This window comes from Camelus ferus, chromosome 22 (assembly GCF_009834535.1).
Source record: "Camelus ferus isolate YT-003-E chromosome 22, BCGSAC_Cfer_1.0, whole genome shotgun sequence".
Taxonomy (NCBI): domain Eukaryota; kingdom Metazoa; phylum Chordata; class Mammalia; order Artiodactyla; family Camelidae; genus Camelus; species Camelus ferus.
The window spans coordinates 6,427,466-6,451,380 of NC_045717.1; the positions used below are offsets into that span (position 1 = coordinate 6,427,466).

The 23,915-nt window shown below is 40.4% G+C and overlaps 1 protein-coding gene and 1 long non-coding RNA gene across 3 annotated transcripts in view; one reads left to right on the plus strand and one right to left on the minus strand.

Moving 5' to 3' along the window:
• Positions 1-5,995: 5,995 nt before the first annotated feature.
• Positions 5,996-10,371, minus strand: LOC116658980. The gene is made up of 2 exons (XR_004314228.1): positions 10,249-10,371; positions 5,996-6,847 (listed from the first exon to the last, which is right to left on the minus strand). It is a non-coding gene; the product is annotated as an uncharacterized LOC116658980 (long non-coding RNA).
• Positions 10,372-10,477: 106 nt separating this feature from the next.
• Positions 10,478-23,915, plus strand: part of UBTD2 (ubiquitin domain containing 2) — a 40,911-nt gene continuing 27,473 nt past the window's right edge. Inside the window, exon 1 of one of the 2 annotated variants that reach the window (XM_032465094.1) lies at positions 10,478-11,002. In XM_032465094.1, coding sequence (XP_032320985.1) covers positions 10,933-11,002 — 70 coding nt within the window. In that variant the 5' untranslated portion in view covers positions 10,478-10,932. The remainder of the gene's footprint in view (positions 11,003-23,915) is intronic. The other variant, XM_032465095.1, reaches the window with a different exon arrangement.

Consider the following 23,915-nt stretch of genomic DNA (forward strand, 5'->3'; position numbering starts at 1 on the left):
TAACCAGGAAGTGATTTTACACATTTTCATACTGAAACAAACAGGGATGTGTTATGCTGGAGAAAATAACATTCGCCTGCACTTTTCAGATAAAACTGCAGACTTCAAAAGAAATGTTGGCTTCAGTGGGCTGCTTCGGGCCAGGCCCCAGGCCCCGGGCCCCTTGAGAGAACTTGTGTAACAAAGTTGGAGAAAGCAATTAATCACTCCTGCCGCTGGCAAGTGGGGCAAAGCCAATTAGGAGGTTTCCTTTTTCCAGGTGCACCTCTGTTCATGGGCTTATTATCAGTCAAAACCAGATACGCCATGGGGAACCAGCTGTAGAGGTTCTCAGAAACCTGCCTCACGCTAGTGCTCCAAGTGTAGGCAGAACGGGTTTGTTTATAGAAGCAAATACTTCCAAGAACCTCCTGCTTTTCAAAAATCTCTTAGTTCTGGTTATGTGATGGGCAGTGGTTCCATTAAGTTCTGTCTGTGTTTAATTACCTTAAAAAAAAAAAACTTGGTAGGTTTTCAGCTAAGGGATGCAAGTTTCAGGGGAGGGATGGAGTGGAAAGGGAACTCCCGGATTCCCAAAGGTGCCCCTGAAATATTCAGAATCAAGACTAGGAACTCATGTAAGACCAAGGGTCGGTGGTCAGGTGCTAACTCCTCACCCCCTGTGTCCCCTACCCACACACATGCACAAGCTCGAGGAAGAAGGTAAGGGTTCCCACTTCTGGGCTTGTCACTCATCATCCAGAACTACATGTTCCAACATCACCTGAAGTGTCCCTTCTGAGTGAACTGAAAAACAGCTGACCAGGGGCAGGCTAGCAAGTGGCTTTGGCGGGAAGAGCCAGCACCCCCTTATGACCATTCTGTTTCAGGCTATGGGACTGTGTGTCCCCTTCAAAGTCCACCTCTCCCCTCCAGTAGTGAGTCAGTAACATCAGCCAAGAACACACCCTGGGCTAAATGGTTCCCTTGCCACTCATGACCATTAGGGATCCCATGTGCCCTGGCTCAAGTTCCTTCCCAGATGTCCTTGCTGACTCCAGCAGGTCCATGACAGATAGACTTCCAAGGGGCAGAACAGCCTTGGCACAAGGCAGCTGAGTCTAGATCCCATAGGGACAGTCCTGAAACCTTCATCTTCATGCACGAGAGCACAGGAACAACCAATCTCACCCTGGGGCTGCTCTGGGCCAGGTTCGGTACTGGGCTCTGAGGACAGAGAAATGAATAAGAGAGATATAGTCTAGCCAGAAAGACTGCCCTATGGACAACTGCAGGTAACTATGGGGAGAATGACAAGAGAATTCTGCACAAAATGTCTGAAGGGCACAGAGTGGGAGGGGAAACCTGCCTGGGGGGTGATGATTATAAAAGCTGCCCGAAAGGCCAAAAATAGGGAACCCCATAGGTGAGGGTGTGGCTCCCCAGACCTGAGCCGAGTAGCATCCTCACACGTGTTGCTGTGTCCACATCCCACCTGTATCATCATTTACTTAGTAATTTGCTTTAAGTTGATTAACTCAAAAGTTACAACATGTTTCTTTAAAGGGACGCTCTATCGTGACAGTTGGAAAGCCTGTATAGTTGTCCATAAATAAAATGTAACTCTAAAAGTAAACACGATGAAAGCAAATCAGTGTCACTGAGTTGCAGCTCGGTTCCATTAGTTTCCTGTTAAAAGTTCTGACATGAGGCTGCTCTTGTGCACTCTCTCTCTCCCTGCTTAAAGGAGATTAGCATGTGTTAAGGAAGTGTTAAAGACAAGCTAACACCAAAATGAGATTTTATACTTCATTAAAAGAAGTATATGAAGAAGTATATACAGAAGAATTATGCAAATCAACTGTACTTCAATTAAAAAAATAAAGCAGAAGAATTGCAAGGGTACTGGAAGTGATAATAAGTGCACATTGTAATTTGATGTCATTCTGCACATATGAGAACACCACCCCAAACGGCCTTTCCTACACTTTAAAAATACTGGATTGCTCTGAATGCTTTCATGAGGTTTCTGGAGCACAGACGAGACGTGTTGGGTGAGGTGGACGTGTGAGGGTGGACATGGCGTCTGGAAGCTGGCAGCTGGGGAGCAGCATGGACATTTTCATAATTGCGAAGTGAAATTTGGCCAGGATCACCCCATCTGATCACCCTTTTCTGGATCTAATAATGCTTGTTGAGGTCCCTAGTAGAAATAATTTTGATTTTAATTGAAATTCTTTGATCCTCTTTTCATAACACTACAGAATTATAATAAGATCTGAAAACCCCTTTGTGTGGGAAAGAAACAAAGGGAAAAATCTGTTCTAGAGGATGTTGCTAGAACACTTAGCACGTTGCGTGGTAATCCTGTGTTTATGTGTCTGTCTCCCCCACCTGACTGGCACCCCCCTCCCCGCGGGCAGAAATCTCCTGTTACTTTTCTCTGTCTTCTGAGTATCTGGTGGAAAGACTGGGACTTTACAGTGCTCAGTGTTTGCTGTGTGAATGGTTGGACAGTACGGTGGTAGAAGGGAAGAAAAAAAATCAGATACCCTTGTGTGCTTCTGACCTGTGTTTTCTTAATGCGAGGCAACGTAGCATGGTCATTCATTTGAGTTTAGGCAGACTTGAAGTCTTGCCTGTAAAGTGGAGATAGTAGTAGCACCTGCTTCCCAGGACTGGTGTCAGGATTAAATGAGTCAACAGACACAAAGCCATCAGAACACAGCGATTAGCATGTAGTAAACACTTAGTCGAGGTTAGGTATTACTGATATAATGCTGGTGTTACTGATACAATCACACACAGGAATTATCAAATGTTTGTATATAACGGACGCTGTGAGTTTTAGCTGCCCATAATCTATTTTCCTTTCTTCAGGTAGTATGACCCTCATTTTCCTTTGGGGGACACTTTTCCCTTACTCTCGATCCATGTGACTTCAGTGTGACTCACATCTAGCCAATCAGTGCAGCCCAGTCTCCTGGCTACAGCTGGCTTAGTGATGAGCACATGACCTGGCCAAGCCAATGAGACCTGATCTCAGGACCTTCACCAGAGATACTGAGGAAGAGGAACTTTTTTCTACTGGGCTTGCTAAGCTGGCAGAATTTAGCCCATCGATGCTGGTGACCATCCTTGTCATCTCAAGTACAGAGCTTGCCTGAGAATGAAGCCCAACGAGAAGGAAAGCAGAGAGCCAAAAGATGCAGAGAAAGAGTCTGAGTGACACTGTCTGAAAATCAGGATCTAGCTGTGCCTGAAGGTAAATCATTGATTGGTTTAGGGTTTTTTTGTTTGTTTATTTCTTTTTCGCTTAGGTCAATTTGAGTTGAGTTTCTGGCAGCGGTCACAGAGAGCCCTAATATACATAAGGAGTCAGAGAATGTGTGTATCTTCGATCTTTTTTTTGGACCAGACTTATTTAGAGATTGAGTTTCACCCATTCAGTTCAACAAGTGGCCGTTAAGGGCACTGTGGAGAGTGTGGGGAGACCAGGAAAAATAAACATAAGACTGCCTCTGCCCTCAAAGTTCACCTCTAGAAGGGAATATAAACTGTACTCTACAATCACACATCGTGTAGTTGAGAGACGGCGAGAATAAGAGAACAGGAAATAGAGAAAGGTCAGTTCTGCCGTGGGACTGTCTGCGAGAGAAGGCAGTGGGGTGCTTTACCACAAAATAATTTGCAGACATTTAACAGTATTCTCTTGCCTGGATTCTGGAAGCCATTTACAGGATGCTTGTTTCAATTAGATTTTAATCACCCGCAGCTCGTGTATTCCTTTAATGAGTGCCTGATGTTACCATGCAGAGTGAAGTGTGCTTTACTGCCTGCGCTCAATGAGTGCAGTCCTGCCTCGTGGACACCTGGAAGGCTGCTCCCACGAACACTGCGGAGACGGTAAGGGGCAGGCGTCTGTGGGAACTAACAAACAGAAGCCTGTCGCTCACACACCGATAGAGGGAGCATGTCACTCAGTCACAGCTCCTTCCTCCTGCCATCAGCAGGTGTGTGATTTCAGCCAGGTGGGCTATGAGGTAAGGGTGTCATGTTTGCCACTGCTTGCTTTCAAAAGCAGCAGAAATGCCAAGCCCTACCCACTTGGAGCTCTGATACACAAAACGCCCCATGTGTCTGCTGCTTAAAGCCTTTCAGCTACTCCTCACCTGCCCTTTCACCTTGGAACCCAAGGAAGGTTCTTCACGAGTGTGTCACGCATGGTTCTAGGTGCTTGGAAGACAAAGGGAGGTAAAACCTGCTTTCTACCCTTACGCAAGAGAAACCCAACTCAGACTTACAGGGAATACAATTAAAAGTGTAATGATTTATGGGACTGAAAATTCCAGGCAGTAGATTTAGGCATCGCTGGATCCAGCTCAGCTTATGTTCAGGGTTTGTTTTTTTTCCCCATTTCTCAGCTGTATTTTCCTCTGTGTTGGCTCCTCTCTTGGGCAGGCTCTCTCCTATTGGAAAGTGGCCCCAGTTTTTTTCCCCTTATGGGGACTCCAAGTTGCTCCAAGTTTATATTCTCCCAAATTCATATTCAGAAAAAAAAAAGAGATTCTTCCTTCTAAACAGTTATGGGGGAAAATAAAGTCTTGAATCTGACTCTAATTGGCCCCAAATGGGTCACATGCCCATCCTAAACCCACCATGGTTTTGGAATACACTGATTGGCTCAAGTTTGGGTCTGGGGACCACGCTGAAGAAGGGGATGGCATAGGCCACGTCAGAACCACATGGGCTGAGTCACGGGTGGGAGGAATTGGCTCTTTAAAGGGAATTCAGGGTGCTGTTACTAGGGGAAGAATGAATGAATACTATTCAAGCACAACCTACACGCACTAGAATCTAATCTTCCTTCAGCTGTTGCAATAAGTTCATTGTCTAGTCATAATACAGAGTGTTCTGTAAGGAGTCCAGAAAATTGTGTTAGAGAGAAAGATTTTGGAAGATCTCTTCAACATTTTCCAAGGGACACAATACTCTGATTTCCAGAATTGATTTCAGTTATCCAGAGAAAAGTGTACCTGCTTATTTGCAGACTAGAGAAAGGAAAGATAGATAATAGAGAACAGAAACACTTCTTAGGAAGAGCCAACTCCACCTGCTTGAATTATTTGCTTAACAAGCCATCTTCTGAACTTAGTCTCTTGAAAGGTCCCACCTGGGACACTAGGAGAGCAACTCTGGCACAAATCACGAGGACTGGATGGTTATCTTCCCAGGCATAGATGGATAGGGTAGCATTCCATCATATGTACCAATTCCTGGTCATTCCCCTGAGCTTTCACCCTCTGTGAAAAGATCAAATCAGGGAGTTAAGCTTGAAAAGCCTCCACAAGTGGAGACGGTATCTCAATAAGGCAAGCTGGAGGAACCAGTCTATTTGCTACAACATTGCCCTTTCAAAAAAGCAGAGGAAATGGCAGTATTTTCATCCCTACCAATTTAGCTTTCTGAGTTGCTATAAGTTAAAAGTATTTTTAAAAATAGCCATTATATATTCATGTTGGCCACCTGTAGTAGGTTGAATTATTTGGGACCCCAATTTTTTTTTAAACAAACAGAAGTAAAATTTTTATTTTATTTGGGGCCCTAATTTTTCAACCCTCTCTGTAGTCACACCATTTGCCTGGGACTTTTTGATCTCTCCCACCAGGGACAAAATGTACTTCTCCACTCGTTGCCGTGGGGCCTGGCCACGTGACTTGCCTTGGCCAATGGGGTGTTGCCGGATATGACGCAAGCAGAGGGCTCAACCTATGTTTATGCAGTTGGTGGTACCTTCTTGCAACACTGCCTTAACCATGAGAAGACACTGTTTAGTATGTTGCTCCAAGGAGAATGAGACATACCCGAGGCAGAACTTGATTCAACCCTCAGCCTGGAGTGAAGTCCAGTTGACCCCAACTGATACTACCCAGCCCCTGCTGACCGGAAGACACATGTTGGCAGTGTATAAATAATTTCAAACACATAGAAAATTTGCAAGAATAGTCCAAAGAACATCTTTATGTGGATTTACCTATTGTTTTTATCATCTATTCTCCATATATGTCATTTTTTTCCTGAAACATTTGAGATTAAGTTACATATATCATTATCTCTTACTCCTAAATCCATCAGTGTGTTTTACCAAAAAACAAGGATGCTCTCTTTCATAATCACAGGGCAATTGTTAACTGCAGGAACATTCACACTGATACAATATTTTTATCTACTCTACCGTTCATATTCCAGTTTTATCAATTGACCCAATAATGTCTTTTATAGGCTCAAGTCTCTTTAGTCTCCTCTAACCTGGAACAGTTTCTCAGCTGTTCTTTGACTTTAATGACATTAACATTTTAAAAATATGCAGCCTCTTCCCTCTTTTTAGCATAGAGTGTTGAGTTTGGCTGTTCTATCCTCATGATTCTATTCAGGCTATACGTCTCCAGCCAGAGGACTACAGAAGTGATGTCATGTCATTCTCAGAGGGTACCATTTGGAGGCACATGATATCCATTTGATCATCTGGTCCAGGTACTGTGCATTTTTTCTTCTGTATAGTTTCTGTTTTTCCCCCTTGCAACAAAGAAGCAATCCAAGGGGAGATATTTTAAGACGATGCAAATATCCAGCTCCTCATCAAAATTTTCTTCATATATTTAGCCTCCAAGGATGCTTTTTGCTGGAACCAGTCTACTATTGTCTTAGCTCAGACTGCTGTAACAGCATACCATAGACTGGGTGGCTTAAACAACAAACATTTATTTCTCTCTGGAAGCTGCAAGTCTGAGATCAGGTTGCCAGCATGGTCCGGTTCTTGGTGAAGACCCTCTTCCTGGTTTACAAATGCCCATCTTCTCTTTGTATCCTTGTAGGACAGAAAGAAGAAGAGCTAGTTCTCTTCCTCTTCATGTAAGACATTAATTCCATCATGGAGGCTCTACTCTTATGACCTAAGTATCTCCCAACAGCTCTGCCACCTTAACAATATTAACCTCCCAATTCAGGAACATGGGCTTTTTATCAAAATTTAAAACTTTCATGCTTCAAAGGGCGCTATCAACAAAATGAGGAGACAATCCACAATGGGAGAAAATATTTTCAAATCATAACTCTACTAAGGGACTTGTAATCAGAATATATGAAGAAACCTTACTACTCAATATAAAAAGACAAATACTCCTATTCATAAATGGGCAAAGGATCTGAGTAGACATTTATCCAAAAACAAATATACAAATGGCCAATAAGCACATGAAAAGACACTCAATATTATTAATCATTAGGGAAATGCAAGTCAGAACCTCAGTGGGATACCTACATACCCAAAATGGCTTGCACCATTCTATAGTCCCTTATAAACTGCTAGTGGGAATATGAAATGGTAACTGCTGTTTTGAAAAACTCAGTTTGCCAATCCTCAAATACTTACACATAGAGTTACCATATGACCAAGCAATTTCACTCCTAGGTGTATACCTGAACAATTGAAAACATACATTCACACAGAAACTTGTAAATGAATGTTCATAACAGCTTTATTCAGTATAGCCAGAAAGTGGGAACAACCTAAATGCTCATCTACTGGTGTAGAGATAAACAAAATGTGGTATCGCCAATGGAATATTAGCCAGCATCAAAAGGAATGAAGTACTGATGTATGCTACCACGTGGATGAACTTTGAAAACATGATGTTGCATGAAAGAAGCCAGTCATAAAGACCTCAAATGATTTCATTTGTACAAAATGTCCACTAGCAAGTTTCAAATATGCAGTGCAGCATTATTAACTATAACCCCTATGCTCTGCCTTACATCCCCATGACTTAAAACTGAAAGTTTGTACCTTTTGACTCCACTCATTTTGCTAACACCCCATCCCCTGCCTCTGGCAATCACTTATCTGTTTTCTGTATTTACGAGTTCCATTGCTTTTTTTTTTTAAGATTCCACATATAAGTAAGATCATATGGTATTTATCTTTCTCTGACTTATGTCACATAGCATAATACCCTCCAGGTCCATCCATGTTGTCACAGATGACAAGATCTCCTTTTTATGACTGAGTACTATTCCACTGTATTTAGATACCATATTTTCTTTATTCATCCACTGAAGGTCACTTAGGTTGTTTTCACATCTTGGCTATTGCAAATAGTGCTGCAGTGAACATGGGGGCATGCATCTTTTCAAGTCAGTGTTTTCATTTTCTTCACATAAATACCCAGAAGTGGGATTGCTAGATCATATGGCAGTTCTATTCTTAATTTTTTGAGGAGTCTCCAGTTCTCCATAGTGGCTGCACCAATTTACTTGAATCCTACGCTTTAAATTGATGAAATATAGGGTATATGAATTATATCTCAATAAAGATGTTATAAAGCAGAAAAATACACACGCACCTGCACGCACACACATACCCAAAGAAGGCACTGTTTCTACAGAAACAGTCTTAAGTGGATTGGGCCATGCAGTACATTTAGGTGATGCTAGATGTGAAGTGAACAGGAGAGTTAATAAAGAGTCCCCAAAGAGTTTGGAGCATTGGTATTGGCCCAGTTTTACAGAGGAGGAAACTGAGCAGTACAGAAATTCAAGATCATGTAGCTAGCACAGGACAGAAGCCAGATTCCAAACCAGGAAGTTGACAGCAGAGTTGGAGCCCTTAACAACCACATCACTCTCTCCTGGGAATTTGTGTCTTTGTTCTAAGATAAAGGCAAGGTGGAGAATACCAATACCTAAGATTCTCTCAGTGACACTGCTCTCTTCTCCTAGTGCCAACTCCTCAGTGCTCATCAGAAAGCACTTGGGTGCCTACCATCTGTTTAATAGACATTATGAAGTCTTGGCTTCTGCAACTTCTAGAGCAAAATTTAGGACAAAGCAAGCCCTTGGAAGGTATCAGGATGCAGCTTCTCTCCTTCAGGGCAGTGATGAAGTGATGTCTGTCTGCCAATGTGAATAGCTTAGCTGAGAATGATCAGATAGAAGGCTTTATGACACAGTACCTGAAGATCAGAGCAACTCTGAAAACTCATAAAGATGTTGCTCATATATAAGCTCTTTGAATGTTCGGGCCACCCAGGACAACACTAATTTGTCGGTATAAATTTAGTATGGCAGACTTCTATTTCTTACAAGGCACTTCCGTGTTTTCATATAATTTGGTGTTTTGTTTATTTACTGAACACTCATTTTTATGATTATTCAAGTGAATACTAGGACAGATTTTTGTCTTCATTTTGGACTATTTCTGTGAGCTAGATTCCCACATGTGGGATAATCCTGAGTCAAAGGGTATGAACATTTTTAAGGCTCTTGATCTGTTTCCAAATTGCTTTGCAAAAAGATTGAACCAATTTACACTCCCACCAGCAGTGTATGAAAATGTATTTCAATGCAAATTCCAAGCTGCATAGTCTCTTTCCTAGGTATTTCACTTAAAAAAATTTTTTTTTAATGTTAAGCAAAAGCTGACCCGGAATGTTAAAAAAAGAAAGCCTGATTATAAAAATGGAGCAGATAGTTAAAAACAAGTCTTAGGCAGAAATAAGCTTTAGAAGAGTCCAAGTAGAATGACAAAAAAAAAAAAAATAAGGCATCACAGCACGAGCACAATTTTGAAGGGACCATTAACAATTTGGCTTAGATTTGGATAGTCACCGCCAAGAATGTCGGGCGTGGTCAGTGTACCAAACTGTAGTTTCGAAAAAGCTGGGTATTTTATTTATTTACAGTTCACTTTGTTCTAAAGACAACTTAAGATACTTAAAGGGAGGATCTTGAGAAGTAGCATTGTGTCTAAATAATCAGTCCTGTGAATATGAAACAAACTCACGCCCCCTGAACTACGATCCGAGATCCGCGCTTATCTCTCCCAACACCGGATGCCTCTCCTCCGTAATCTTGTTTTGCAACCACAATGCCCGGCTCTACGTCTAATAATGGGGCACAGAGATTTTAGGGGGCAATGGGGGTGGGGCAGGCAAGAGGAAGCCCGGACTTGGGGTACCAACCCATGAACTCTACACAAATGCAAAAGGCGCTGGGACTTCAACCTTCAGCCAGAAGTCCCCCTCCGCCAGCTATCTGGGTACCCGCCGCGTCCCCGCCTGCGAGTCTACCGTCACTACTTCTCTGTGCCCCGCTCCGACACCCGCTTCTACCAGAAAGAAGAGCTGACGCTCGAGGAGTCGTCAGAAACTCGATTTCGCTCCTTTGCACTTCTCCTTTCTCACTTTCGCTCCTCCTTTCCTGCTCTCTCACCGTTTTTCCCTTTCTTCTTCCCGTCTTCCTCTCTCCCTCCTCCACGCCAGCTCTTCCAGCCTCTTCCCCGGGACCGATTCCACCCGCCCCCACCTCGTCACCTCCTTTCCTCGGGCTCAGAGCCCCCTCCTCTCTCCTCCACGCCTCCCCTCCCCTCCCCTCCGCCCGCGTCCCCACCAGCAGCCAATCAGTGCGCGGCCACCCGTGGCCCCGCCCTCCCTGGCGGTTCCGGGCGGGCCCCGCGGAGCCCAGGCGGCTGGTGCGGAGGGCGGCGCCGCGGGGCGGGGGCCGATGGGGCCTGGTGGACTGGCGGCGCCGGCGCCGGGCTGGCCTGCACGCGGGTGTGCGGGGCAGTGAGGTGGTGAGGCGGGCGTTGCGGCCCGCCCGGGATGGGCCAGCCCGGGCTCGGCGGGGCCGAGCCGAAGGCGAGGGCGGCGCGCGGGCCAGGCCTACCGGGCGTGCGGCCCGCGGACTGAGGTAGAAGTGGGAGCGGAGGAAGGGGCCGAGCCAAGGCGGTGGGTGGAGCGGCGAGGGGGGCGGAGGCTGGGCCGCGGCGGGCGAGCGGAGCGGAGCGGCGCGCCTGTCCGGAGCTCGGCGGCGGCGGCGGCGCCTGAGGAGGCTGAGGCGGCGGCGGCGGGCCCGGACGAGCGCCCGGAGGTGGCGGACGAGGCGCCAGGGGCCCCCATGGGCGGGTGTGTGGGCGCCCAGCACGACTCCTCGGGCAGCCTCAACGAGAACTCGGAGGGCACCGGAGGTAGGTGAGCGCCAGGGGGCAGCCTCGGCCCCCCATTGTTCCTGGCCAGGCCTGGCCACCTGTCCCGGCCCCTGCGAGCCCGCCGGCCGCGCGGCCGGGGCCCCCGCGCCCCTTTGTCATCCCCTCCTCCACGTCACTCCCCGCGGTCCGCTTCCGGCCGCCCCGCGGGCCGCGGGGTAGCCCCCTTTTCTCCCCGGCCCCCGAGAAAAGCCCTCCGCGCGCCGGGGATGTAGCCCTCGTCCTCTGGACCCCACTGCCTCGGTTCGGGAAACTCGGACCAGAAACTGCTTCTCTGGCCACCTCACTCCCTTTCCAGCCCGTTTAATTATTCAGGAACAGGATGGCGGCGCTGGGGTTGCAGAAAAGCGAATTGATGGGGGTGGGGTGGGGAGGGGAGCCTAATGCATTCCCTCCGACGGGCCCCGCCACATCTCTCCGCACCCGTCCTCGTTCAGCAGAGTTGGCTGGTCTCAGCTTTCCTGAGTTTCAGATGACAGCTGCCCTGGTTGGTTCCAATTTGGCCATTTAAACCTGCAAGTTTCTGGAGCTCGGCTGGGGAAGTCTCAAGTGGCCACAGGCATCATTTTAACGAGGGGTGGGGAAATGGTCTGCCCGAGTAAAACGTGGCTCCTTGCTGCAGCATGGGAATGTTGGGCCAGTGTGCTGTTGGAGTGGGCTAATCAAATTCCTATCCGTCTTGTGTAAAGGAAAGTATGTGAGTTAAAAGTACAAATACCTAAGAGTCCGACATAGCCCAGTAGGACCTGTACTGTAAAAGTTTTTGTAACCCGGAACGCACTTCTGCTTGATTGTAAATAGCAGTTTGCTGAGGAGAGGTATTTTAATTAAATCGTTGTAGTATGGTAGAATAATACAATTTTACTTTTTCTTAAATAACCTCTTGCTGAGTCCATTCCTGTAGTTTGTGAAGAGGACAGAATGTTTTAGTTAAAGAAGAAACAGCTTTTAGGAATAGCAAAGATGACAGTGTTGGTTTTGTTCCAACCCTATGTTAGATGTCTCAAAATGTGGGACGTATTTATAAGTTCCTAAACTAAATCGTTTGAGGGGGGTGGGTTTACAACTTTTTCTTAATATGCTAACATTTAGACCAATTGCTTGCCTGGTACTTAAGCGCCATCTATAAACCATGTACACCTATGATGAATTTCCTGAATTGCAAGATGTTTAGCCATGCCACTTCATTAAAATCTTTGGGCATCCTGTGACTAAATCCTGGACAGGTAGTTTGAGAGCCCAGAGAAGTGTGACTTGAAAAAAATCGTCCGTGAAAACGGTATTTTATAGTGCATTTCAAGTCATAGCATAATTACTTGGTGGCAGATTAACAATGAGATTCTCAGTGAAAACGAAGCAGGAAGATAAAAAGAGCATAATTTGAAACAACCTTGGGTTAAAATCGTATTAGGGGTCAAAATGATTCTTCCTGCAAATGAGGTGATTATTAATGGTATGGAACTATAGGTAGTGTTACTTTTTAGTAAGTATAGGTAGTGTGCTCGTTATAAACAGTGTTTAGTTTTAATTAAATTTTTTCACACATTTTAATATTCTGATAACCATTTTTCTCTTGTTAATAATGCACTTGAGCCAATTTATTTAAGCCTTTTTGTAGTATGACTTAGGACCAATCAGGCATTATTAACATGGGCTTTTAAAAGCAAGAAGTATTCGCTTTTGGTAATTTATTACCAGTGGTATCTAGTTAACTAGCTATAGTATCAATTTCTTTGAGAACTGAGTTCTCTGGACCTTAAGCTGTGCTATGCCTTTTCAAAATAAAGTTTAGAAAAAAGGAACATCAATCACCAAACCTCTTTATTTTTTTCTGGAGAGAAGGCATGGCCCTGATGTAACTGGGGTGAAGCAATGAGCTGTGTGGAATAAAAGGATTATTTCTGGAATTTAATTATGGAAGTCTTTATTCTCCATTGTTGTCATGATATTTAAAGAGTTAATTGTGGTTTAAAGGAATTAGCTCAGGTGAGTGTTTCAGGTTAACATGTTAAATAGTTTCTTGCTATTATAGTAGATTTTTGTTTGGAAGGGAAGGACTTTTTCCTAAGGGTGTTGGCACAGATCCTTCACTTTTCAGAGATACAATAATGGCTAGTAGTTTTAATCTGGACCTATTGGGTTTTGAAAATTTTTTTAAATCAACATGGAGTAAAATACAGTCTTACCATGTTTTTCATGAGAGATTTAAAGATTTTCACGACAGATTTAATTACATTCACAATGTTGTGCAAACATCACTATTTTAGAATGGCTTGACTTTCTGAATATCAGCCAGGTTTAGTAAAATGACTAAAAAAAAACTCTTGCCATTTGAAATACTCTGCTTTCCCTTTCCCTCTGAATATAAGTCTTTTTAAGAATGCAAATGTTTGTGTGTATATTGAGAAAAACTTCCTTTCTAGGTGGATGATGTCTTTGAAGGAATTTGGTAAATTTTTTTAAAAGATTATAGAATATGGAAATGACTTAATTCACGTTGTAAGACTTGTGTTGTCTGTGTGTTGTTTTGGAATCATTTGTAGTGTCTTCTGGCATACCTTCCATCGAATTCAGTTTTTGAGTTTCAGCTACTTTGACCATTTTTTAAATGCCTAATTTTAACCAAGAAAGATATATTTTAGAAGTTATACAAGATTATTCAACAGTTCTCTCCAAAATTCCACACTCCTAGAATTTCCCATTGTTTTGACATTTTTAGACAGCATATTTTGTATGGTTCTCCATCTTATGATGACATTGTGGTGCTGAGGTTGACACTTAGGTCCTCTAGACAAGGCTCTAGCCCATGTCATTTGCTAAGGAATTAAATCTCTGATGATTTTTAAAAATAAGAAGTATGTGGAGGAAAAAGACAAAATGAAATTGATTGAAGACAACCAATTACCTTTTCATATTTTGATCATTTCTTTAATGAAAGTGGTGATGTACAGAGTAGGCTCTCACTTTCTGGGTGTGTCATTTATTCTGTACGTTCATTGGTTTCCCAAGATTACTGACCCAGGTGGTCACTGGTTTCCAGGTTTATAAGAGGATAATTCTGAATGCTGGACATTGATTTCTTTATTTCAGAGTGTCTTGAGAATATGGAGTTCTTTAGGATATCCATTTATAGCAGCCTTAACACCTACTTGATGAGAACAGTGATTTTTTGAATAGTAACAGCTACCATTTATCCAGTATTTATTATGTAACAGGTGCCATGATTATGTTCTCATTTAGTCCTCCAACAACTCTGGGAGGTGGATAGTATCTCTATTTTATAGATGGATGAAGCTGGGAGAAATTAAATAACTTACTTAACATGGCATAACATAAATGGCAGAGTCAGAGCTTGAACTCAGGGTTATAATAAAGAATGCTAGTTTTTTTCTTTTTTCTAGCTTTTTAAAAATTTTAATAAAATACATATAAAACTAGCCAATTTAGCTACTTTTAAGTGTACTGTTCAGTGACATTAATTCACAATGTGCAGCCATCATCACTGTATTTCCAGAATTTTTCATCACTCCAGATTCTGGATCCATCAAGCAATATCTTTGCTTCCCTCTCCTTCCAACCCCTGGTAACCTCTAATATATGTTTTGTCTCTGAATTTGCCTATTCTAGATATTTATATGAGTAGATTCATATATTTGTTTTGTGCTATATTTCACTTAGCATGTCTTCCCAAGTTTATGCTGTTGTAGCAAGTATCGATACTAAATTTATAGCTGAATAATACTGCATTGTATGTGTACCACATTTTGATTGTCCCTTCTGTTGATGGACATTTGGATTGTCTCCACTTTTTGGCTATTGTAAAATAATTGCTTTATGAACTTTGGTGTACAGATAGCTGTTTGTGTCCTTACTTTCAATTCTTTTGGATATATACCTAGAAATTAATAGATCATATGGTAGTTCTGTGTTTACCTTTTTGAGGAACTGCCAAACTTTCTCACAGTGGCTGTACCAGTTTTCATTCCTGCCAGCAACATACAAGGGTTCCAGTTTCTCCACATTTTCATCAACACTTGTAATTTCATGTTTTAAAACTGTAGCCTTTCTAGTGAGTGTGAAGTGAGGGGTATCTGGTGGTTTTGGTTTGCATTTTGTAATGGCTAGGGATGTTGAATATCTTCTTTGAAGAAATGTCTCTTTCAGTCCTTTGCCTATTTTTTAATTGGGTTGTTTGGGTTTTTGTTGTTCTTGAACTGTAGGAGTTCTTTTATAATTCCATGTATTAAACCCTTATCAAGATACATGATTTGAAGATATTTTCTCCCATTCTGTAGGTTGTTTTTTCACGCTTGATGGTGTCTTTTGGTTCACAGAAGTTTAAGGCAGTCCAGTCTATCTGTTTTTCCTTTGGTTGCCTGTGCTTATAGTTTCAGTTTTACTTATATATTTAATTATTCCTTCACTGATGGAGAAAGAATATGTGTATAACCAGTAATTCACAAATCTTATAACTAACATTTGCTTTCTTAACTATGAATAGAAAGCTGTTTGAAGCTTATTTCCTCTGTCAGATCTGGTGAAAAGGCTGATTAGCAGTGAAATGGTTTTTAAAAAGTTGACAAAGGTAGTCCATAAACTCACTTTAACTTCTTAATGAAGAGATGATTGTTGTATTTTCTGGGAAAGCATTTTACAGTCAACAAGCATTGAGTACCTACAATATGCCCAATGTTGTATTGGTTGCTGTTGTTCCCAAAAAAGGAATCATGATCCTGTTTCTTGAGTATGTCAGAATCCTTTTTTAGGAAAAGCATAATAAAATTTGCACACACGAAGCAACTGTAAAACACTATTTAAACAGATGAAAATACCATTGAATAAACTGTGCAGGTGCTGAGGGAATAAAGGAAAACAAAGTGATCTCAGCTGTTCAAAGGTGTGGTCCCTCAACCAGCAGCATTGCATCACGTGGGAGCATGTTGGAAATGCAGACTCTCAGGCCCTAGCGCTGACCTACTGAACCAGAGTCTGCATTTTAACAAGGTTCTCAAATGATTGCACGTTATAGTTTGAGAAGCGTTGGTATAGGATTGCTTACAGTGGGAAGAGACTGGAGTTAGGAGCCAATTAGGAGTAGAAATGGCAAGAGTTGGTGACTTACTTGATGTAGACATATAGAAGAGAAAAGAAAAGAATCCCATGTTCACCTGGGTGACCAAGAATATTGAGGTGGCTTGGCCGGTTTGAGGGAATAAGAAGGAGCTATCTGGGGAAATCAACCTTCAGTGAAATACAACCATCCAGCATTGGTTGACAGAATAATCTTTAATTTAAGACATCATTTAGGATGGTGCAGAAGTTTAGGCATGCAGCTCCTAAATGTTCAGGAATTTGAGTGTGGGTTTTGGAGTCAGCTGGAGGAGACTGACTGAAGGTATAAAAGTGAATGACTGTTATAAGTAAGTGAAAAGAGGAGGAAAATACTAAGAACTGAGTCATGAAAATTTCACAAAAGGTAGAGAAATAAAAAACCACCTCTCAGGACCTGACCATAGTAGGTGGTTGGTCTACTGAATTTTGTTGAATTTTAGGAAACAGGAAAACAGGTCTCCCTGTGAAACTGATAGATCTGATTGTATTTAAATTCTTCATTCTAGTGGGATGTTTACAGAAATTCTAGTTGTAGTTTGTTACTCATATCCTAATACAAGATAGACTTCCTGGACATCCAGCCCCACAATATACCAGCAGTCCCTTTGAGGTTGATATACTTGAGAGCAAACATATCCCCCACAAGACATCAGTTATTTTTTTCACTAAGAATATCACGCATATCTATTCCTTATGTATTTTCAGTGTCCCATATGTTACTTATATACAGCATCTAACTAGATTTTTTTTATTGAATTTTCTTTTGCTTCTTCTCTTAGAGTTGTGCCTTTAATAAAAAGTGAGGCAAAATTGAGCATGACTAGGGCTAAAGATTAAGTCTCCTTTTACTCTTAAAGTGACAGTGGAAGTAAAAATCTTCCATATTTTCTGGGTTGGTGAGCTCTGGGGCTTTATGAGAGGGATGCATAAAGTTTCATACCAACTGGGGAGAGACATACTGTGAAATAGACATTTACTGGATGTAGAGCAGAGGGTGGCTGATTTTACTGGGAGTGGTGGTTTGTGGAAAGAACTAAAAGGAAAATAGCAAGAAAATGGAGGTCGGAATACGGTGGTACTCTGGGTGGGTCGATCCAGTAGGTATGAAAACTGAAGTCAGGCCAGAGAAGCTACAGTTGGAAAATACTGGGCTATGCGGAAAGCTGAATCCTCTTTGAGAACAGGTTTAAGCATTCCAGTGCACATTAAAAACTGATGTGGTATGTTGTAGCCGCTGCTTCATCACCTACCTTCCGTTGGGCTGGTCCCACTCATTTTCAGTCTTCTACCAAATAAAGGGTTGACATTTTTCCCAGTCAGAGTTATCTTGGAATTTATATTGGAAAGAAGATTCTTATTATGGATATTAATGTGGGCTTTTTTCACCTCAGATTTTATATTTAGGAATCAGTTGCTAGTGTTACATAGTATGGATAGAAGATTTAAGCCATTAGAAATGATAGTAATCTTCATTCCTTTGATTTTTGATAGCCCTTATCTGTAACACATGTCTTTCTTATGGAGCAGTCAGTGCGTTTTATTTTTAAATCTGCTTTTCTTACTATAAATGCAAAGCTTTGGCAACACCTTGCTTGTATTGTACTACTATACCCAGGCAAGTCTTCTAATGAGAATGGTTATTGAGTTTTAATAACAAGTGATAAGGAACTTTTGCCTTTATGTTGATGAATTAGTTATCACTCCTGTGGCTTTTGACCAAAACACATTCTTCCCTTGTTGCAAGAAAGCATTTGGTTGATTTTGGTAAGCAACATGATCATATTAATCGGACATGATGATCAATTTGCTGATTTAGTGATTCTCTCATTTTTCCTTACTGCAGACCACCTGAATGGTTTATCTTCATTTGGTGGACCACTGCACCTGATTGTTCCCGCTGCCCCTCACCATCCCTACCCAGCTTTCTGCTTCTGTTTATCGGGCAGTACTAGGCTACCAGCAAGCGCCTCATGATTCTCTGGTAGTTCAAGGACCATAGGTTGAGACTTTACTAACGCGTATGTACTTAAAGATGCATGTGTGTTGGCCAAGAACAATCAAGCATGTGTTCATCTTGCATCCGCTACTTTGACTTTCAGGCAGTAAGAATCAAGTTTGGTTTTGAATATATTCCACATATTAAGCTGAGAGGTTAAAGACTGCTGAGTATACACTGAGTATTGTAATGTCATATTTTTGCATGTTTGCAATACAGCTTTTAGGAGTTTCCATTATAGGTCTGTTTTTAGAAATGAAATTTCTGTTGAAGGTAGATGTCTAAGAAAAAGAAATATTTACATGCGAGTAATTTTATATGCATTTTACTTGTGTTTGGCATCTTAATGATATGCATTTGCTCAAGACTTAATAAACAATGAATTAGTGACTTTTGGGCTTTCTAATTAAGTTCTTATCCTCACAAGAAACCCTTCAGATATTTTTTGCATTTATTGTTGTTGGTTTGTAGGTAAAAGCAAAGTCAGATTGCTTCTTTGCATTTGTTCAGATACGGGCTATGTGACAAGATCGTCAAAGGGGCAGAGTAACAAATAAACCCAGTCATTTAAGTTATAAATTTGCATCATGGTAAACCATCACTTTGAACTCAGGGCAAGCACTTTATTTCTTAGATGAGTTAAGATGGTTCTTCCTGAAACTTTTATAAATAGGCAGCTTCTGTTATTTCTAACTGCCAGCACTTGAAGCTCACTATAGTGGAGATGTAAATAAGGCTTGCTCTGTGATTGTCAGGTAGCCTATAGTCTAATGAAGGAATCATACATTTAAATAATTAGGAAAAATTTTAAAGTCTCTACAGCAATGACAAAAGTATTATGGGAGTTCAAGGAATAGCAGTGTCAGAAAGCTTCACTGAAGAATGAGGTGGTACAAGAAGTTGGTCTTGAAAGAGGAGCAGATGAAGACAAGGCAGAAGGGCACTCTGTGCGGAGGAAATTACTTGTCTAGAAACATGGAGAAACATGGTATTTGGGGGAACTGGCAAGAAACTTGTGGATGGGATAGATGAAATGTGAAGTTATTAAGGTGTGTTGTCAGATTTTGGAAGGCATAATTGCCATAATCAATAGACCAAGTTGTATTACAGTTTATGCTAGTTAAGTAGTTTAAAATTTTTTTTGTTTTTCTGTGTGCATCTAACAAACTAATTCCCATTTAATGTTGCTTTCTGAGGTTATTTTATAAAAATTTCTGATGTACTAGGTTGTTACAGTCCTTGATAGATTTTTATTCTTTTGTAGTTTTAATGGGATTACTACATATCAAGCATAAAAAATATGTTAAATGTTTTTACATACATGTGTATGTGTTTGTCCCGGATCAGTCGTCTCTTGGGTTCTGATTTTCTGGCGTGTGTTAAGAGTTGGGCTAAGGTTCTGCAGAACTGCTTGAATTTTAATCTCTGTTGAGAAAAGGCCAGCGTTAGCTGTGGTACTTTGGGCTCAGTTTCATCTGAAGGAAAAAAATTGTTGAAAAACAGAATGAATTAGATCATATTTATCAAGATTGTATCAAATTCTTTTTAAAAACATTTTTGATGACAATTTTCAAACATATTGAAAAATTGAAAGACTCTAGTACGAACACTTAAAACACCCTCACTTAGAGTAAACAAATATGTGTGTGTGTATTTATAGATATAGATACATTTGCTATCTGTTTGAAAGTGGTACAGACAGTAAAAATAAAGCTGTTCTACATAACAACAATACCATTATCACTCCTGAGATTAACCATTATTCCCTGAGATCTAGTCCATAATTAGAATCTCTCAACTGTCCTCAAAATGTCTTTTATAACTTTTTTCCAAAATAGGATCTAATCTGCATTAGACATTGCATTGGTTTGTCTCATTAATCTTTTTAAATCTAGAATGTTCCCCCCTCCTTTCTTCCCTAGGACACTGACTTTTTAAAAAGTCTTATATAATGTACCACCATCTGGTTTTGTCTGATTGTTTCCCTGTGGTGTAATTTTGTGTATATTCTTATAGCCTCTGTATTTTGTTTAGACTGGAAATTAGGTAGATCTAATTCTAACAGAAAACATATAATTCTTTATTTCATAGGCTATAGTAGATCCAAAATCCAAACTTTTCCTAGTTCTTTTCTACTAACTTCCAACACTGGGATAATCTTTTATTACTGAAAGTATGAGACTTTTTTTTTTTTTCATTTTTCCACCTGGAAATAATCCTGCCATCCTCTGAACGTCATAGTACTATTCTTTAGTGCTTACTCTCCTTCTCTTTTTCCCCGAACTTTTTTGAGGAATAATTGACAGATATAATTGTATATATTTAAGGTGTACAGTGTCATGATTTGATATACATTGTGAAACTCTTACCAAGATCACAGTAAGTAACACATTCTTGGTTGTGAGAATCCTTAAGATCTACTCTCAGCAACTTTCAAATATATGGTATTGTTTATTGACAATCACCATACTAAACATTAGATCCTCATAACTTACACTTCTTAAAACTTAAAGTTTGTAGCCCTTTATCCATACTGCCTTCTCCCATTTTTACAAAAATCTCCTATCATTGGTTATTTTGTACATTACTTATATTCTCAGATGTAAGCTACATTGTATCTGGGACAGAGGCTTCATTTCTCTCATAATACTTAGGCTCAGTTAACGATTGTGTGAAACACATCTCTGACTTTATAATGGTGTTAGGGAGAAAGTAATATTTTCCCAATAGAAACCTTACTTAATTCTAGAACAAGAACTTTGTTAAGTAGTACCATATAATGTAATGAAAAGATCTGAGAGTCAGAATTCTTGAGTTCTGGTTCCACCTCTGTTCTTTGTATTTATGACCTTAAATAAGTCACTTTACTTCCTGGCTTCTTAGGTTTTTTTCTCATCTATAAAATGAGCATGTTAGATGAGGTCAGTCGACTCCAACTTTTTAAACAGTTGCATCTTCTTTTTTAGGTATATCTTACGTTGAACACTAACATGTCAGTCTCAGTATTTGATTTCTTTTTATTTTGATTGTATAGAGTCACTGCAAAATTAAAAAAAATAATTTAGAGTCTTATAAAGTTCTGTAGGAGATTTTTTTTTAAAAGTTTGAATCACTAACACAGTTGTCTATACTCAGAACTTAAACACTAACATTCTGTCATGCAGTGTTACGGTATATGTTATGTTTTCACTAAGCATTGTTCAGTTAATTTTTGTGATGAGATCATATACTGAGTAGATGCATCTGAGATTGCTGTGACATTTAATGAAGCCCAGACATCCGTGTGCTGTATTAGTGTGCTACATGAGTGAACATGTATGTGCTTGTATTAATACAGCACATGCAGAGCTTTGGTTTTCCCAGTGGCATAGTTACAGGAAGTTCCTTGAGTTTCATACATGCCGTAGAGATGGCAAGAGAAGCATCATTTCCATGACTCCAACATCAGTTTGACGCAGCAGCATAAGCTAACATGTTTGATGATGGTCTTTATGTTTGAAATTTAATATTTGATGTGTGGTACTTTTTATTATGGTTTTTAAAAATAGCAAAAATATATTTTACAAAATAGTTTAAATTATGTCTGTGGAATTCTGAGCAGGTGTTTTGTTCTCTTGAGTTCTTTGGAACCAATTTAAAAAATAATGTGACTAGATCCTAGGAAGAGTTTTTACCTAACACACATAATTTCAATCAGTTTTCTCTACTTTAAGGATAGGTGTACTATGTTGAGCATTGTATTAGATATTTGGAGTTTCATAGAATTACAGAAAGTTCTTTACTATATTAAGAAATTTACACAATTTAGAGAAATGAAATGCTATCCAAATTAATTTTGATACTAACTTTGAGAGGAAACAAAGATAAAACATTAAAAATAGTGAAGGGATCAAGGAGGTGGTAACTTGTAGCTATACCACTAAGTGTCATCTGGTTATAGGTCTGCAGGTTTGTTCAGTCACTTCCCCTAATTGATTTGCCTTCACCAGGAATTAAAAGGGTGAGGAACAACCCCTTGGGTGGTCTTTCTCTTCCAGAGCAACTTTTTGCTTAGAATGTGCTCTGTAAGTTGAATGTGTTTCATTAACAGGTGAACTTCACCTCTCAGTTCATTTGAAGCTGGAAGTACACATTGATGCTGTTAGGCCTTTGCTTCTGCCTACCTGTGACATGGCTTCACTTTTCTCTCTTAGACATAAAATATTCCAACTCTTTGCCTACAATTGGGGCAAACTTGTATCATGTTTAACGTTTAGAATTTCAGACAGAAAGGGCTTCATGAAAAAGGGATTGTTGGATGAGATTTTGTTTGAAAGATTTGACTGTGTCTTACGAAGGAGGAACCAGAATCAGATGAGATGCTGAAAAGGACCTGGTAAGTGAGGTCTGGTGTCTGCCATGTCTAATTCTTGCTTATGAAAAGTGTACTAGGTTGAGATGAAACATAGAAGGGATGTCAGTGGGAGAGCTTTGCATCCAGTAAATAAAGCTTAGCTTCTGCCCATTTCAGAGCCTTTGCCTTAATGTAAATAAATACTTGCTGTGTGGTGCTTTTTATTACATTTCTTAATGGCACGATCTCCCCAATGTTTTATTTTTTTAAGTTTCTTTTGGGAATTGTTTATTTGTTTATTTCCTGTCTTCCCCCACAATATTGTAAGCCCTGTGAGGTCAGAGGCCTTGTCTGATTTCTTTACTGTATCCCTAGTATGTAGTGTAGTTCCTGGTACATATGCATTAAAAAGTTGCTGATTGAATAAATAAGTGAAATAATGAATGAATAATTGTGACTGTTTTATCACTTGGAGAATGAAAAGTTTACTACTTAGCTTTAGTTATTTCATTTGTTTTCTGGGTGAAATTATAGTAATATAAACTATTGTAATATTGTAATGTACAACTCTTCCCTTAGTCGTACAACAGCCCGTTATCTTTAGATACTTTTGTCATTATTATTAATCTGGGATAGAGTCTTATTTGCCAGTTTGATAAAAGGAGACAGTGATCTAATTTGCTTGTTAAAGTCTCACCACTTATTTTATTTGTGTATTATTTGGTAATCCTTTGCAAACATAGTGGTGATTTGAATTGCTTTGCATATGAAGAGGGTTAATTATTTTTAAAATCCACTGAGCCCAGTGGGATTATGTTAGGCTGTTCTTGAGCTGATTCTGTGCTTATATTAAATGCAGCAAAAATCCAGGTTTCACGTGCAGCCTATAAAGTATTACATTAACAGGGAATAATGAAGACACCCTTTAAGAATTCTCTGAATTTAAGTGTTTGGGGTTTTTTTGAGCAGACATTTTGGGTGATGTTGGAGGAGGGCAAAGTCTGGGGACAAGTTGTAGGATGGAACTGCTCTTTGAGGTCCTTTACTGTTTTCACTCTGGGAGTCAGAACTATTTGTCCTTTATTTTTTAAACCACATTCCTCCGTATAAAAACTATAAAGAGTATTGTGTTTTGGGATGGAAATTTACTCAGTAATGCAAATATAACTTTATAACATGTGTAATTTTGTAACACACGCCTGATACGAAATATTTAGCAATGCAAGTATTTTTTATACTTTTTGTCCTGTTTTTACTTAAGATCTTCCTTCCTGACTTTTGTTACTTACCCAACATATATGTACTAAACATACCTGTGGGACATGCTTGAACTTGTATGTAAACATCTCAACAGAGTCTAGCACAGTGTCTCATAGGTAGTAGAGTCATAATAAATATTTGTTGAATATTGTCGAATAACTTATTGAAGTTATTTAAGTAATGGCTTTTCAGTT